The 16,866-nt window shown below is 40.3% G+C and overlaps 1 protein-coding gene and 1 long non-coding RNA gene across 4 annotated transcripts in view; one reads left to right on the top strand and one right to left on the bottom strand.

Moving 5' to 3' along the window:
• LOC147000903 (uncharacterized) overlaps positions 1 to 16,866 on the top strand; it is a 38,994-nt gene that overhangs the window by 1,668 nt on the left and 20,460 nt on the right. The gene's annotated exons all lie outside the window — the stretch shown is intronic.
• Positions 3,615 to 15,297, bottom strand: LOC110308527 (uncharacterized). 3 transcript variants are annotated; one of them, XM_029468451.2, is made up of 4 exons: positions 15,225 to 15,297; positions 12,349 to 12,475; positions 11,762 to 11,857; positions 3,615 to 6,977 (listed from the first exon to the last, which is right to left on the bottom strand). In XM_029468451.2, exons 2-4 carry the CDS (start codon positions 12,470 to 12,472, stop codon positions 5,821 to 5,823), a joined length of 1,377 nt encoding a protein of 458 aa, XP_029324311.1. In that variant the 5' UTR covers positions 12,473 to 12,475; positions 15,225 to 15,297; the 3' UTR covers positions 3,615 to 5,820. The 3 variants fall into 3 exon arrangements, with proteins under 3 accessions (XP_029324311.1, XP_029324310.1, XP_021036632.1); XM_029468450.2 differs by lacking the exon at positions 15,225 to 15,297 and adding an exon at positions 15,095 to 15,208; XM_021180973.3 differs by lacking the exon at positions 15,225 to 15,297 and adding an exon at positions 15,150 to 15,208.

Genomic DNA, 16,866 nt, shown 5'->3' with positions numbered 1-16,866 from the left:
ATCCTTGAGGTTGCAGCATCCATTTACAAGTCTTCTGCAGTCTCCATTTCTTTGCATTGTGATTGTGTAATTCAATAGGAGGAGGAGCTACCATAGTGTAGTCACAACCTGAACATGTGATCAAAGAGGAGCCTAATTCAGCAGAATATTAGGGACCCAGGCATACTTATCAAAACATCTAATGGAGCCAGATATTCAGGCCTAATATGTTTGTTTAGACCAAGTTCACCATTTTAAGTTTATTTTCTACTGTCATTTTTTTTAACATCCTGACCATTTAGTTTTGTCCCTTTGAAACATTCTCCAATAGGTGCTATGTTTGACAAAATCACTTTAAAATCTTTGCTTACAGACTAAAGAGATTTTCAGTAGTTGAGAGTAATTACTGTGTTATAGAAGATGAGTTTGTTTTCTAACACACTTATAATGGCTTTCAAGCACATATAAGCATCAGTTCTAGAGGATCAGATATCTTCTTTTCACATCATCAGCCATCAGTTGTAGAAAAGATAGGCACACAGACAGACACACATGGAAACAAATTTCTAGTAAAGTAAAATAAAATGTATAATTGAAAATTTACGCTGCCCATGGTGGTACATCCACTTATTTTGACTAAACAGGGGTCGGAGAGAGCTGGATCTCTCAGTTGGAGGATGGCAATTTATAGAGTGAATTTCAAGAATATCAGTGCAGAAACCCTGTCTGGAACAAGTACAATAACAAGAAAAAGTAAAACCAAGGCTTCATGTTTAGGAAAAAAAAATGATATTTGAAAGGAATATTGTTTTTTTTTAACTGTTTAAACATAACACAAATGGTTAAACACCTACCAGTTGCCATTTTAAAAGATAGGTACTTTCACCAGCAAAAGCCCACTGAAATAGAGCCCTTCCTAGTGCAGTTCTCAATAGCCCAATATGTCTACCATGTTGGCTGGCTTGAAGTTTCCGAGGTTTACTCCATTATAATCATGGTGGGAAGCATGGCAGCATGCAGGCTGACATGGCGCCTGAGAGGAAGCTGGGACTTCTACATCTTGATCCAAAGTCAGCCAGAAGGAGCTTATGTCCCACATTGGAGACAGGTAGTGATACGTGAACACACACACACACACACACACACACACACACACACAAATGACCTGGAAGCCTGTCTCTACAGTGACACACTTCCTCTAAAACTCCATACTGACTCAATAGCAATAAGGACCCATTTCCCCATTAGCATTCAAAGATATGAGTTTATGGGAGAAAAAAAACGATTACAAAATATCACATTTCGAGGCCAGTCTGGTCTACAAAGTGAGTTCCAGGACAGCCAGGGCTATGCAGAGAAACCCTGTCTCTAAAAAAAAAAAAAAAAAAAAAATCACATTTCAGGTCCTGGTGCCCATAAGCCTCTGGTTATAAGACAATGGAGAATGCATTTTGCCCATCTTGAAAACTCTCCATAGTCTATCACCATCTCAACAGTGTTTAAAAGCAAAGTTCAAAGTCTACAACATTTGGGATCCACAATCAGGACTCCTCCAAAGGAATAGTTTCAATTCTCCAGCTCTGTGCTCTGTAGCCCTTTAAGCTCTGGCTGGTGCCACTCCATTTGTACTTCAGTTGTTGGTGATTATCCTATGGTACTGGCATCTTCAATACACTGGGGTTTCCCACTGCAACTAGGCTGTAATTTCGCCAATCACCTCTCATAGGCTCTCCTCGTGGTGACATGCATCAACTCTTTTGCATGACCCCTTTAATCCTGGGCTTTCAACTACCAATGAGGCTACACATTCACCAATACTCCTTTCACTATCAGTGCCAAGCCTCAGTAATTCTTCAAGATACCTTCATCCATTCACCTGTGGTCCCAGCTGAGGGATAATTGCACATCAGGAAGTCTGGCTTCGAGAATAACATCTGTCTCTAGAACACAGGTTGACCTGCTTTCCATTTCCATTGCTTTCCTTACTGCATAATCTTGACACTCGTAGACTCTCCTCAAGATCTGGATCACAGGTATGCCCTCCATTTCTGGAATATAGTTTATTTCAAATATAGTTAAGTTTATAATTGACAATAGACATTATAATCCATTGCCTATCAGTTTTATGATGTTCTACATGTCTAAATGAAAACAATAGCCAGATCATAACAACACCTAACATGATATAACTATCCTTTGTTCAACTACATACACATAATAAGCTTAGCTGGGCAGAAAGTTTTCCAAAGGTCACCACTCCATTAATTCCATTTAATATATTTGAGACTGGATTTAGATCCATTCTACTTCCTGGTGCTATACTTTTCCTAAAAACATATATTTTGTATTTTTCCTTGTTAAGCTTGCTTCTGTTTATCATAAAGATATTCATGAAGGTGAACTTTACTAACCACACAAAAGAATTTTTACTTGTGTGATGGTTTGTATATGCTTGGCCTAGGGAGTAGCACTGTTTGGAGGTGTGGCATTGTTTAGTAGTTATAGCCTTGTGGGTGTGGGCTTTAATAATCTTGTCCTAGTTGCCTTGAAGCACTAGTCTGCTGGTAGCCTATGCTTTCCAAATCCAAAGTCTGAAAATCTACATTTTTTGTTTGTTTTTATTACATATTTTCTTCATTTACATTGCAAATGCTATCCCAAAAGTTCCCTATACACTCCACTTGCCCTGCTTCCCAACCCACCCACTCCAGCTTCCTGGCACTGGCATTCCCCTGTACTGGGGCTTATGATCTTCCCAAGACCAAGGGACTCTCAAGCGAGGTAAACTCCCCAACAGAGTTACCTGGCAATAGCCAGGTAAGCCTGACCCACTTTAAAAGGGGCTGCTTTCCCCCTCCTTATTTTCTTACCTTTTGTTCCTTCTCTGTTCCTTCACCCTTTTCCTCTCTCTCTCCATTCCCTTCCCCCCTCTCCACATGCTCATGGCTGGTCTCTACATCTCTACTCTTTTCATTGTATCTCTCTGTCTCTCTTTTAACTTTCTCTGCCTCTACTACCCTCTTAACTCCCCTCCCCGTGCCCTGAATAAACTCTATTGTATACTATACCATCCTGTGCCTAGTCCTTCAGGAGGAAGAGATGCCTCTGCATGGGTCTGTTGAAACAACCTCATCCCCCATACCTCACCACACCTCCATAGAACTTATCTCCTCTCTTTGTCTTTTTATGAACACATCAGTGGAAGTCAATTGACTGTATAAAGGAATCCTCTCAGAATGACTGTCTCCCCCAAGAGCCATAGCTCCTCCACACAGGGTGAGATATTATGAGGCCCTTATGCAACCATGCTTGTTGCATAGCTGATTTTAGCTTGTGCACGATTGTCCAAGGAGTATTAGTCACAGTGTGATCCTGATTGAAATGGTCCTGACATTTCTAGCAAATATGGTTTCACTGTAGATATAACTATACCTGGCTCTCACCACCTTTCTACCACTTCTCCCTAAGAGATCCCTGAGTTTCAGCATTAGTGGTTTGATAAAGGTATCGCATCTAGATCAGTGCCTCCACACTTTGACCAACTGTGAGTCACTGGATTATTCTCCATCTACCACACAATTAAATTTTCTGTTGGGTGGTAGAAGGTGCCTGAGTCTGTGGGTACAATGATAGGAACTTGGAGTCATTTAGTTACTGATTTCACCAATAAGAAAAAAAGGAATAGGTTCTCCCTAGGGCATAGCACCTAGATATATTCAGTTTTATCATTTGATTAACATCACCAGTTATTAGTTACTGTCCATGAAATGAGCTTTAAATTCAACCAGAAAATAATTGGTCACTCCCATAACTTTGCTGTCCCTATTGCTCCACGGGCACATCAATTTGCCTGACCATTTATTCTACTCCCTGTGTTCACTGCTGGGTAAGACTGTTTACTCAGGTACTTCCATGGTAGCATACCTAGATTGTGCCACCAATATGAAAGGTAGCCAGCAGACAGCAAGCTTCTAAGTTGGTACCACCTGAGGGTATAAATGAACAGCCACTATTCATCAAATGAGAATTCTATCTTGACTTGAGAACTGGCAAATGAAATAGCCCATGTGAGAGTTACAACTTTTCCTAATTAATAAGCCGATAAGGGTATTCGTGAGAAAGCTTGAGCTTCCATTCAGAAAGGATCTTAATAGAAAAGGGAGTAGGGGTAGACTTTAAAAGATCAAAAGGCTGCACTCACATCACATGAGATATACAACAAAGGGTTGTGTTTCGTTTGGTTGATTTTTTGTTGTTGTTTGGTTTTTCACTGTACCCCTGCACAATGGACAGTTTTTAGAAGGGATCCTTTGTATCCATATAAATCCTGAATCAGCAAACACAATTTTCTTTTTCAGAGCCTCCCTGAGGAGGCTCCAGATGGATAGTATGAGGTACAGTGTCAGGATAACCTGGCCTGGCCTAAGTCACCTTATTCCCCAGGTCTATTAGTTCTTTTCAAATCCTTGAATTTTATGAAGGGGCAGGAACTGGGCCCTTGGACTCATTTTTCTTAAGGCAACCTAACATTTGAAAAAGATTAACAACCAGTTAATTCATCAGAGCCCAGCTGTAAGATCAGATGGAGCACAACAGACAAGAGCACCAGACTTGAGCAAAGCCTTTTTCCTTACCTCCTTAGCATGTTATGGTATGTGGCTAGTGTGCAATTTACTCTGATAGGGTCTATTTCCTGTCCAAGAGGAGTGCTACTCTTGAGCCTGGGGTTGTCCTGCCGTCTAAGGATATTGTAGATTTAACGCCTTTAGTTCCAATACTCTATTTTTCAGACCAAAATTTTTAAAAATATAATTGCAGCTGATTTTAAATTTTATGTTATATTAAAAACACTAAGTTAATTTTAATCTTGTATTGAAGTATGTGTTTTAAGATGTACTTCAATAGCGGAGACAGAAGACTAAAGATTGAGAGATATAAATTGGCCTCTCCACCCTAACTTATCTCCATAAATAAATTTCACTTGTACTTAGCATGACTAAAACTACAATTTTAGGTATAAAAGAGACATTTAGTCACTTAAAAATTAATTGTTAACTTTTAGGTTTTAATACCCAAATTAATAAACTCAAGTTTGAGATGACTATTTAGGATCTCTATCAATAATAAAATAAGAACTACACTATATTTCATGACTGACATCACATATGCACCAATCAAATGCATCCCTCCTACTGAGTAAGTGCATGTGTCTTGGGTCCATATTTCAATCCGCTGTCACGTTTCTATGACATGAAAGTTGGAATGAGAAACATTGCTCTGTAATCAAAGTGAATAAAGATCCTTCATTCTGAAACTAAATATGACTTCAGTGTGTTCTGTTAGATTTTCCTGGAGAGAGAAACACTAACGCCCATTCAACCGAGGTGAGAACCAATGCAGATCATTTTACAAAAAGTGAGACATCTGAGTTTATCGAGCTTTTTACATGCTCAAGAGAAACATTATTGGGGGAGGTTGACCCCAGTGAGGAAAACAACAGTAACTATACAATGGCCCAGATCTAAGACCCACGTTATGAAATAATAACAGTTTTGCTTTATGCCTGTAAGTACAGAAGAAAGAAATGCAACAACCCATGCCATATTCAAGCACACTATAGAACACACTGGTTGGGAGGTTATAGTAAAGAGAAGTCTCTACAGTTCTCTGATGACATTCTCAAAATTTGTGCTCCTTGGAGTAAGATGGTGGTGTTGACATTCCAAACTAATTCACTTAAAAGTCTACCCTATGGGTTGATTTGAGTTGGATAGAGTTTGAAGGATTAGGAATCGATTTTTACCACACTCCACACAGTCAAAGAGTTTTACTCGGTAAGAATTATTTGATGTCTTTTAAGGACTGAAGAGGTATAAGTGTTTTAAGACCTTTGTAGGATTTCTCTCCAGCATGAACTGTCATGTGTCGAGTCAGGCTATAAACATTAACAAAGGCTTTGCCACATTCCACACACTTGTGTGGATTGTCTTCAGAGTGGATTGCTTGATGTCGTACAAGGCATGAGGATGAGGAAAAGGCCCTAGGACACTTTTCACACTTGTAGGATTTTGCTCTGGTATGAACTGTCTTATGTTTCCTAAAGGATGAGCGATAACGAAAGGCTTTGTGACAATTTTCACACGTGTATGGTTTCTCTCCGGTATGAATTGTCTGATGCTCCTGAAGACTGGCAGAGCATGAAAACCTTTTGTCACATTTTTCACACTTATAGGGATTGCCTTCAGAGTGGAATTTTTGATGTCGTCTAAGAGATGAAGATGAGCAGAAACATCTGCCGCAGTCTTCACACTTGTAGGGTTTGTCTTCAGAGTGAAGAGTTTCATGTCTTTTAAGGTAGGAAGATGAGGAAAAACATTTGCCACACTCTTCACACTTGTAAGGATTCTCTCCAGTATGAACTGTCTTGTGTATCCTAAGGGCTGAGTGATAAGAAAAGGCTTTATAGCATTCTCCACACTTGTAAGGTTTCTCTTCAGTACGGATTTGCTCATTGTCCTGAAGGGGTAGAGGAAGGGAAAGACTTTTCACACAGTCTTCATACGTGTAGGCATTTTTTCTACAATGAAGTCTTTGATGTTGCTTAAGGAATGAGGGAAAGCCAAAGCATTTCCCACATTCTTCACACTTGTAGGGTTTCTCTCCAGAATGGATTCTCTGATGCTGCTTCAGCATTGAAAGATAATAAAATGTTCTGCCACAGTCTTCACACTTGTAGATTTTTTCATCAGTATGATTTTTCATGTGTATAAAAAGTGATGAGTGAGTACTGAAGGCCTTATGACACTCTTCACACTTGTAAGGTTTGTCTCCAGTGTGAAGTCTCTGGTGTATAGAAAGTGTTTTATGAGAACTAAGGGCCTTACCACATTCTCCACACTTGTAGGGTTTCTCCCCTATATGAATTCTTCTTTGTGTAATAAGGAGTGATTTATAATTAGTCAGTTTGCTGTAATTGTTAGGATCATAGGGTATTATTCCTGTTGAGTCAAAGATGAGATACGAACAAAAGTTAAGCAATATTCTTTTTACTTATAAGGCTTATTTTTAAGAATGAAGACATTAACTCATATATATATTAAACCATCAATAAAAATCCACAGTATATTTCAATGCCTGTGGCACTGAGGAAAATTCACAAATACAGCAGGTGGAAACAATGTTTATTTTTACTGGAGAAAGAGCACAATCAAAGAGAACATAGAAACAATCGCATATTATTCAAAGGTAAATGCCTATATAAGTTGTAAGGTCATTTTACTACCAGAAATAAGCCTTTCAAGCAATATAGATATTATGAGGCCACACATCCATGAAATTATAAAGTAGCCAAGCCTAAACAAAGAAAAAGTGAACACACTTTTATCCTAAGTAAAAAGATTTATTTGGGAAGGTACAAAAGATATGTTGCATACCAAGTACACTGTCCACATCAAGAGTAAATCATATAGCCTAAGGATTTGGGAGAGTATTTTATGATTTATACTGATGAATGGAAAATATATACTTGAGAGATATCAAGGCAAAATAATAAATATCAAGCTCACCCATGAGTAACAGAAATTTTCCTGGAGCAACGTATGTGTCAATGAATAGATATCTCAATTATCTATTAGTTATATTGTTTGGGTGGTCTTGGATTTTTTTGAGACAGGGTTTCTTTGTAGAACTGCCTGTCCTGGAAATTGGTACTTATATGAAGCTGGCCTTGAACTCAGAGGTCTACCTGCTACCACGATTCAAGTGCTGGGATTAATGGCAGCCGAGGACACCAGTCCTCACAATAAAATTACCTATATCTAAAACTAATTAATTTATAAGATTAAATAACCATTGAGTACTGAGTGGAGAGAGACAATGAACACGGCATGACAATGGCAGAGCCGTGGTTATCCATGAAAGGAAATTTCACAGAAGCAAAGATTATAGGTAATTTTATCTTACATTCTCCTTAAGTGTTCTATCAATGTTTTTTTAAATACATCAAAATGTATAGGGTGAGCATACCAAGTGATGATAGTGCAACCCCCACTCAGAAACAAAGATACACAAGACCAAAGGACAAAAGAAAAAAAATCTTGGATCCACAAAATTCTGAAAATTATTGAGGAGGTATTAAACACACACTCCAAGTGGCATAGTTTAATCTTCAAATTATGTATCCACAGAAGAAATGCATGTTAACTTCTGTTATTGACTGTGTGATAGGAAAAGATTTTAGAAACTTTTCATCCTTCATGAAGAACTCTTGGCATCAGTTTCACTAGCATGAGCATAAATGATTTCAGACACCTTAAGTGTGCTGTTAGTTTCTCACAATGATTTCATACCTGGGTCGGCAGTAAAGTACACAAAGTTTCAGTTGTGTGCAAACAGTGCAAAGACTGTTACTGCCCAGTGTGACTCCATTTGGCCTGATTTTTATCCAACAGCTCACCCAAGCTAAGCAATACTGCTGAGAAAATGTTGTCATGAGGCCTCCAAACCTGGAGCTTGGGAAGATCCACTATTTGAATGGTCTGAATAGACAGAATGAAAATGTTTGAAATTTCAGGACACTGGCCTGCCTCTGGTATCATGCAAATGTGGGTCAGATGGTATTAGAATGACCGATGTCATTTCTCACACCAAAATGCAACCTAGTCCTTCTGGTCCTCCAAGAAGGTATTTTCTGTCTGGCTTTTAGCTCAATAAAAACCTGGTTCCAGAGATAGGATGAACACCACCGAGTCCAGGCTCAAGTATAACTGACTCAAGTTTCCCCACAGTGTCTGTCCAGGGTCAGACTGGCTCCCTGACTCTGTCACAGGTAGAAGGACATCAGGACAGTCTGGGGAAGGATACCATGCATTTGAGAACAGCTAAGAGGTCAACTGTGTCCAGAAGAGGCTGCTAGTAATTATGTCATGGAAGAAAGCCGTGTAAAATAAGAACAACTAATGGAATGCCCAGCTTTAAATTAAAGATGCTAAAGTGTCTTGATCATAACTCCAAAATCATAACTAAATTCTGACAGGTGTTATAATCATCAACTTAGTAACTATGGAAAGTCTACCTGCTATCTAAACGATAAAAACAATCTTGGGTTTTCTATGATGTTTCCCCTGGAAACTGTCAAGGCACAATAGGCTACCAGTATGTGCACAGGTCAAATTCATTCATCAGATTATCCTCGCTGTGTAGTTTGCTTGGAACCTTTTTTTATTCAGCAGATGTTGCACTGTATCTACTAAGCTGAACAGCTACCATTTGCATAACTCTAGCTGTGCCTGCTAAATACAATCACAGATGGGCTTGTTCAATGTTAACATTCCTTCAAAAATGGACATAACAGGAATGGTCAGTCCATTGACTCTTCAGTCAGTTATAGACTGAACTGCTATACTCTCCTTCCCATCTTTGTTCACAAAAGATGCCTCTCTTCCAAGTCTACTGACATCTCTAAACCTCTTGCTAGCATATAACTTTTCTCTGTGTAGGTCAGTGTAACTATTTTAAGAAGATTCAAAGAATTCATATTTGAAATTATACCTCTAATAAAAAGATTAAAATTATTTAAGATAATACTCATCATATAAATAAAGAGGGGGACAAAAGTACAAAACCATGAGGCTAGGTCATATTAGGTCAGACTAAGAAACACAGGCATTATGGGAAAAGAGATTTAAAGAAAATACAGTTAGTGGTCAAATTTATTTATGTTCCTAAGTTATAAACTTCAATTCAGGTTAAAAACCACTTCTGACTTAAAAGATGTCTATCTAGTCACTATGTCTTCACCACCTTTCTTAAACTTTAAGTACGTGGAAAATGGTGACATGCTAAGACATGATAATTACTTGTATGCCTTTTTATTCTTGAAAAGGCCAGACATACTATTGTCTTTTCTGTACTATTTCATGATGAAATAAAACAAGGTACATAGCCTGTCTGGAGGACTGACCTGGACTGTGGAAAGGGGCACCATGAAGAGATCAGGACAGTGAAGTCCCCAGCTCCTCCAGGATGTATTTACGTTCAGGTTTACTTAGAGATAAGAGGTTTGGAGTTCAGAAACTGTAATTTTTTTTAATTAATTTAATTTTTATTTCACGTGTATGGGTGTTTTGCCTGAATGCATGTCTGCATACATGTCTGTGTGATGGTGTCAGATCCCCTGGATTTGAAGTTACAAACAGTTAGGAGCATCCATGTGGATGCTGGCAACTGAACTCTTCCTCTGGAAGAGAAAGCAGTGACCTTAACTGGTGAGCCATTTCTCCAGTCCCAACAATTGTAATTTTTGAGGCTGAAATTTTTAATAGAGATAATTTCTTTCATTTATTAAAATTTTAATCTGATGAGAGTCACTAATTCACTGTAAGTGCCACAGCAAATATAAATAATCCATAATTGGTAATGATGATCCACTTAATGAGTGACAGTCAATTCGCCCAAATTGTGTTTGGATTCATGCTGAATTCAAATGTAATTCATTCATAGACACAATACTGGAGTAAGTGACTAATACCAACGTTCCACTATACAGTCCTCTGTACATGTCAATGTTTAGCCTAAAACAGGGAGCTCAAACAAATTTAAAGTCACATTACAGTTTACTCAATATGGCATAATATTCAAAATCCGGTGTGGTTTATAAACTGGTTAACAAAACTGAACGCCTGAGTGAAGAAGGCTAACACTCCACTGAGCTTGCATGACAGGACACATCCAGGGTAAAAGAACACGATTACTATTAGCACACTGTCCAATGGGACACAGACCTATCAGAGGAAATGCATGCTAGCCTCATCACAGGATAAGGAAGCATGGGGAACAGGACTTGCCAGCATCTGCTGCTCCTGTCTCCCTCTGACCTGTAAGGCAGACTAGGAACTCCTACTCCTAATCTGCAGGGAAGATGAATTACTCCTCCTGTCTCACAAGGCAGGGGGATGAATCCTCTCATGCTGAGGAGGATCTTAGACTCAGCACCACAGTCTAGATGTCTCAAATGCAAGCACTCACTGCAATTACCCTGCACACAATGTCTCTTTATATGAAAACTGAGGATACCGTGTACAGGGGAACCTCCTACCAACATTGCCACCCAAACGGTATGGGAACTACATGCAAGTTCAAATGGCCATGCCCTGTCCCTCACTTTCATTTCTCCTCCTCCTAACAAAGCTAATCCCTGCCCTGGAGCTAAGTCTGATTCTATAAGCAGTCCTCAGCAGAGTGTGAGAGAATATTCGACAGATGCTACCTAAGATCAGTGAGAAATGAACTGTCCAAAGGGACTCCTGTTAGTCTGAATTTATCCAACGGCTCCCCAGCCCAATTTGTCCTAATCGACAGAACTAAAATTGTTGAGCGCCCTGCTTCTGCCTGCCTCTGTCATGGGAACGTATCATTGATTTTATTAACCAAGACATGCTCACTTCAGTATGAGAGATATCTGGAACAAGTCTGCCTTAACACCATCAAAAAAGTGACTCCCGGTCTGACCAATACTCAGTTGTATTTCCCTGAGTGTTACACTACAATAGAAACTCAGAACAAGAAAAGCCTTGGAAGTCCCTGTAAATACATACACAGGGCACACTGTTTGCAAAATATAAATCCTAAGAGACTTAAACCACCATAAATGTCAGAGAGATGTGAAGGAGAGACCTAAAGAATGATGTTCATAATACATATTTCAAGGCACACGGGAAAGCCTGGCTGGTTGTTGGATCTTTGGACTTGAACTCTGTCCCCTGATCCTTACTTTCCTACACACCTGGGTACACAGTGGCCATTCCTTGTCTCTTCATGTCCCAAGGCCCTTGTCTTTGCTCCAGAAATGTCACCAGGAATGGCTTAGAGACAGCAAGACCTGTTTGGAGAACAAGAGGTTAAGATTGCTTAAGTGTTCTTTTACTCTCTCTTTCAGTACAGTGTTTATAAGGAAAGACATGATACAATAAATAACTGCAGACAATTAGTTCCTTAAAGGGTTTCTGACATGGACAGTAAAATACAGAAAGAAATGTACAATATCCTGATTCTGAGTTTCTTTAGAGGGAAAACATTAAGCTGAATAGAGAAAACAATTTCATTAACAAATGTGGTCCACGCCTGATGCCGGTGCATTTCTAACAGTCCCACAAGAGCAAAGGCGGCATTCTTCCAACACAGACATTTCAAATACAGAGAGGAAAAACAATGACATGTTTCTTAGCTGTACAGCAAACTCCCTAATTTTTCTTCAAATGATAGATATGAAACTCGTTGTTGAAATACTTCCATGATGTATTGTACAAACTGGGAAAGTTACATGATGATGGCAGGGGTGAGGTAGGAATTCTCTATAGATACAATGCTCACCCAGGAACACAAGGTGGCTGAAATTCTCCAGCATCACATTCCTGTACAGATCCCACTGAGCAGGCTCCAGGCATTCCCACTCTTCTGGAGAGAAATCAATGGCTACATCCCAGAAGGACAACATTTCCTGAAATAAAGACCAATGAATAATATCACACCTGTAATTAATTAAAACCATTAATAAACTCACAGCAAACATCTGGTTTTGACAAGGACATCGGGTCCTCATACTCAAACTGCTCCTGCTCCAGAAATATTCCCTGGCTATTATGTGCAGAAATTGCAGACATACCTATTGGGTCAGATCACAAGATCATACATAGTCAACTGCTCTTTGGTAAGTTTCAGTTTTCTGCAAAGCTCTCTCTGATGCAGCCAGAAGCGCTTTGAACAGTAAGAGCTGCACACTGATGTGTAGGTCTAAGGAAAAGCAATCAGAATGCAGTGAGTGCTTAGGATGCTTTAGTAAAATGTCATTAGTATGTTCCCCTCTAAGGTTTAAACCTAACAAGTCACCTGCGGCAGCTTCTAAGCATGATGTAACTTCTATTGATGAGCCTTAAGTCCCATTGGACAGCTTCTGTATATATCAAGATATTGAGTGCACTGTGACATCTTTAGGGCTGTAATGACATACAGGACATTGCTGTGGCCCACTGGTGTAAGAGCTAAGCAGAGCTTTTTTTTTCTTCTCTCTCTTGGAACCTGGCAAAGCACTTTCAATCAGTATGGACAAGTGGTCCCTCGTCATGTCAGATCCACCTGCAATCCCCTGAATCTTGTGTCTAAAGTGCAAGGTGTTTCCACTCTTGGGAGGAAGGAATAGCTATTGTCACAAGACTGTATAGGACAACTAAAATATATCCTCTTTAAAGAATGACTGTACAGAAAATAGTCTTTTGTCTAATGAGCAGAGTTCAGCAGCAATGAAGAGGCCTGAACATCTCCAAAATGAACCTGCATAATGAAGTACTTTGTTGAATAGGAGTTTCTCAAGGGAAAAATAAATTGAAAGGTCTTCAAACCATCTAAACAGCTAGTAGAGAAAGATCCTGTCTTTACAAGTATGAAAAAGCAGATTACACTTTTTTTAATGTTTGCATCACCAAGTCCACAGGAAAACCAGAAATGTGGAGAATGGCAGGAGCCCAGAGCAGAGCAAAGACCAAAACGACTCTCTGTGAGAGAATCAGAGCATGCTCACAATGGAGAATTAACTGTGGGGCACACTCCCTATGTTGGCCAGCACTGGCTTCCTCCATTCTGCATGGGCAAGTGTCTGCTGTCTTGAGTACAATCTCCTGTGAGACCCTGGAGGTGGAGGTCCCGGGACCTGTAAACAGGATACCGTTTTGTGGGGATTTTAGCCAATACAATTAACAGCAAACATTGCAGGAGAATCAGAGACTTGCAAAATTCACTTTCTATGGGGAAGAAATGCAAATAATGTCTGTCCTGAGGCAGGGACACTTCCACCCATTAACAATTACTACATATTCTTCCAATAACTGGGAGCTCGATGGTTACATTCCACTCAGTGGAAGCCCATCCTAGAGGAAGTCTAGAGCCGCAGAAAGGACAGCGCAGATGTTTTAAGAACTCTTGCATCTCCTGTCAGTGATAATCAGAGATATATTTTCAGAGAGTCGGGCAGATCTAAAGATGAGCAGGACATTGATGGGAAGTAAAATGAGAGAGAGGCAAAGAGAGGCCTGGATTCCTGATCAGGTTCCAAACAATACAGACTCCCCATTCCCTACCAGCCTGTCTATACACAGTGCTTAAAATACATACAACATAGATCACAAAGCAGCAACTCTTAGGTTGTTCCGAGAGTCAAAGAGTCTCTGAGTGTGGAGTGAGGATTAAAGACAGGAGAGGCAGAAAAGATGCAGAGCCAAAAAATAGACTTGGGAGGATTGCTGGTCAATACCACAGCAGCCAGCAGCCTATTTTTTAAGTTTATTTTTTTTTTTTTAGTTTATTTTTCACCGCCCTTTTATACCTCATATTACCATGGGAAGCAAAGCTACAAGATAACAGAAACAATGGCAGAAATATACACAATGTCCATAAACTTCCTCAACAAGTACAAGCCCTGATAATGTCATGTTGACCGGAACCAGTGCGGGTCAAGCGGACATTCTCTCTTTTTTAAAATTTCTCAACTGTAAAGTAGGGATGGAGGTCCTATCAAAAGTTTAGGAAACATAGCCCTCAAGGTGAAACATGGTGTGAGCTCCTTTCGATCCCACTCTGCCTTGTAGACAGTCAGACCTCAAGGCCATTGCTACAGGCTGGCTACAAGGTACACGGGGACCAGAAACCCTTTTACTCTAAAGACACAAAGGACTCTGGCAGCATCCAGGTGAGAGTGGGGCAGCCAGGGACGAGCGCTTCCAGCAATGCAGGTCTGTGAGCTCTGGCACTGTCTCAGGAGCAGGCAGTCAGCTCATCACCATTAGTTTGCAATCTATTCCCCCACTACCAAGCTGCTCCAGTGTACCAGAGAACCAAGGCAGACTCGGGCTGCTCGCGGTGTCCTAAAGGAAACCTTCACTCAGGACACAATCCCAAACCGCCAGTCCCCTCACTCCAAAACTGCAGCCTCAGCGATCCCAGCCAGTTCTGCACAGCAAGTCCTGGCAGCTGCTTCCGCCCTCCCACCCAGCCCAGAAGCGCTCCCTCCAAGACAGAGCCCTGCTCCCAGCACCGAACCCCACTCCACGCTGCTTCCTGAACCAACCTCCTTGACACAGACCCCGCACGGAGCCCCAGGCAACGCTGCTGCCTGGACCAACCTTCTCAGAGACAACTGGAATAGATAGCCGAATACCATTTCCGCCCAACTTTGAGGAAGACGCACATGTACAGACCTGAAGTCATAAGGGGATTTCCTGGAAGGCTCCCAGTGGTCACAGTGGTGCGGACTACATCTCCCAGAAGTCTGTGGGAAGGAGATCCCAGAACCCAGGTTAGGTGACTTCTACTGTTTAGAGAATTAAGTGGATGGTAACACACAGTGAAAGGTGCGAGGAGGAATCCTTATCTGCAGAAATGCTATGGTTAATGCGATTGGTTTCCTACCCCAGAACCACAACGGAGATGTACGGATATGAGTCGAGCCTCTACAGAAACATATGGCTAACAAGTCATTTCTTTTTGTAATTTTAATATTACTACTTCTTGAGAAAAAAAAGTTGACTTGGTAGTTCGTTAAAATAACAAAGCAATACACTAACCAACGTGGGAAGGAAAAGTAACTTTATAAAATGATTTGCTGGTGCTAGTTTATTGTTTCAAGAATTTGGAATTTCCGGACCCACTTTTCATAATTCCTTGAGTAAAGTCCCAGAATTACCTATAAAATGAGTCATACATTACTTTTCCTTTTCACTACTTCATGACAACATCAGGAATTTATGTATTAATTTGGTATATTGCTATAATTGCATGAGTTAGCTTTGAATCGTCTCAGTTTTGCTATAGTCATCTAAAATACTATCTTTTCGAATGTACCCCATATAATTCTTACACACCTCCGGCATTCAGGGCAACAGGACTGGGAGCTTCTCCCTGTCACACTGTTCCAGAGCATCCATTGCTCAGGGTGTCCACAAGCCCTGGCTTCCTTGTGTCACTGGTCAGTAGGAAAAAGCATTACATCTCCACCTTTTGTGAGTTACAATTCCTTACATTTCACTTATCTCTAACTTCTGCCAGTTTCAGCTCATTACATTTAACAAATTGATGAGAATACATGGTACCTATCGTTGTCAGGTACTTACCTGAAGTAATTTCCAGCCTCACCCATACTGTCACAATTGACAAGACTGTATTTTTTGTTCTCTGAAAAATGATTGAATTAAAAAAGAATTTCATCATTTCCCCTCCATCTACTCATTGAAACTTCTCTCCTGTCCACCAAGCCTTCATCTCAAATCTATGGTGTAGTCTTCTCTAATTATTATTGTTACAGGCACACATACACATATAAATATATATATAAATCTCCACATAACTATGTAAATATGAACAGCTGAATCTCTTCAGTGTCTCCTGTATTTATATTATCAGGACTGACCCCTTGTTACTGGATGAATAGTGAGTGGACTCAGCCCTGGAAAGACTAATTCCCCCCTCACTCAGCCATTCTTAGGTGCCCATACATCTTAGTCTACCCAGGACTCCCCCTGCAGGGAACCATGAGCCATTGTCATTGCTCAGTCAGTCATGTTGAAGGGTGCAGCTTCCCTTCACTTTCTAAGCTTCACGACCTCACAGCAGACCTCCTGGACCTCTGGTTCTATCCAGAAACAGTCCTTGATGACTATATGCAGAAAGTGTGGTATAGATGCATCTATTGGGTCTGGACACAGATTATAGTTCTCTGCATTTGGGTAAGTTTCAGTTTTCTTTAACGTTCTCTGTGCTGCAGCAAGAAGTACTTTGAGGAGCAGTAAGAGTTTCACATATGTGTAGACCTTAGGAAAAGTCTTCAGAATTCAGTTAGACTTA

Source organism: Mus caroli, unplaced genomic scaffold (assembly GCF_978045245.1).
Source record: "Mus caroli unplaced genomic scaffold, Mus_caroli_1 scaffold_15, whole genome shotgun sequence".
Lineage (NCBI taxonomy): Eukaryota > Metazoa > Chordata > Mammalia > Rodentia > Muridae > Mus > Mus caroli.
The sequence above is the reverse complement of the archived record's forward strand: the minus strand, read 5'-3'. Positions and strand labels throughout refer to the sequence as shown.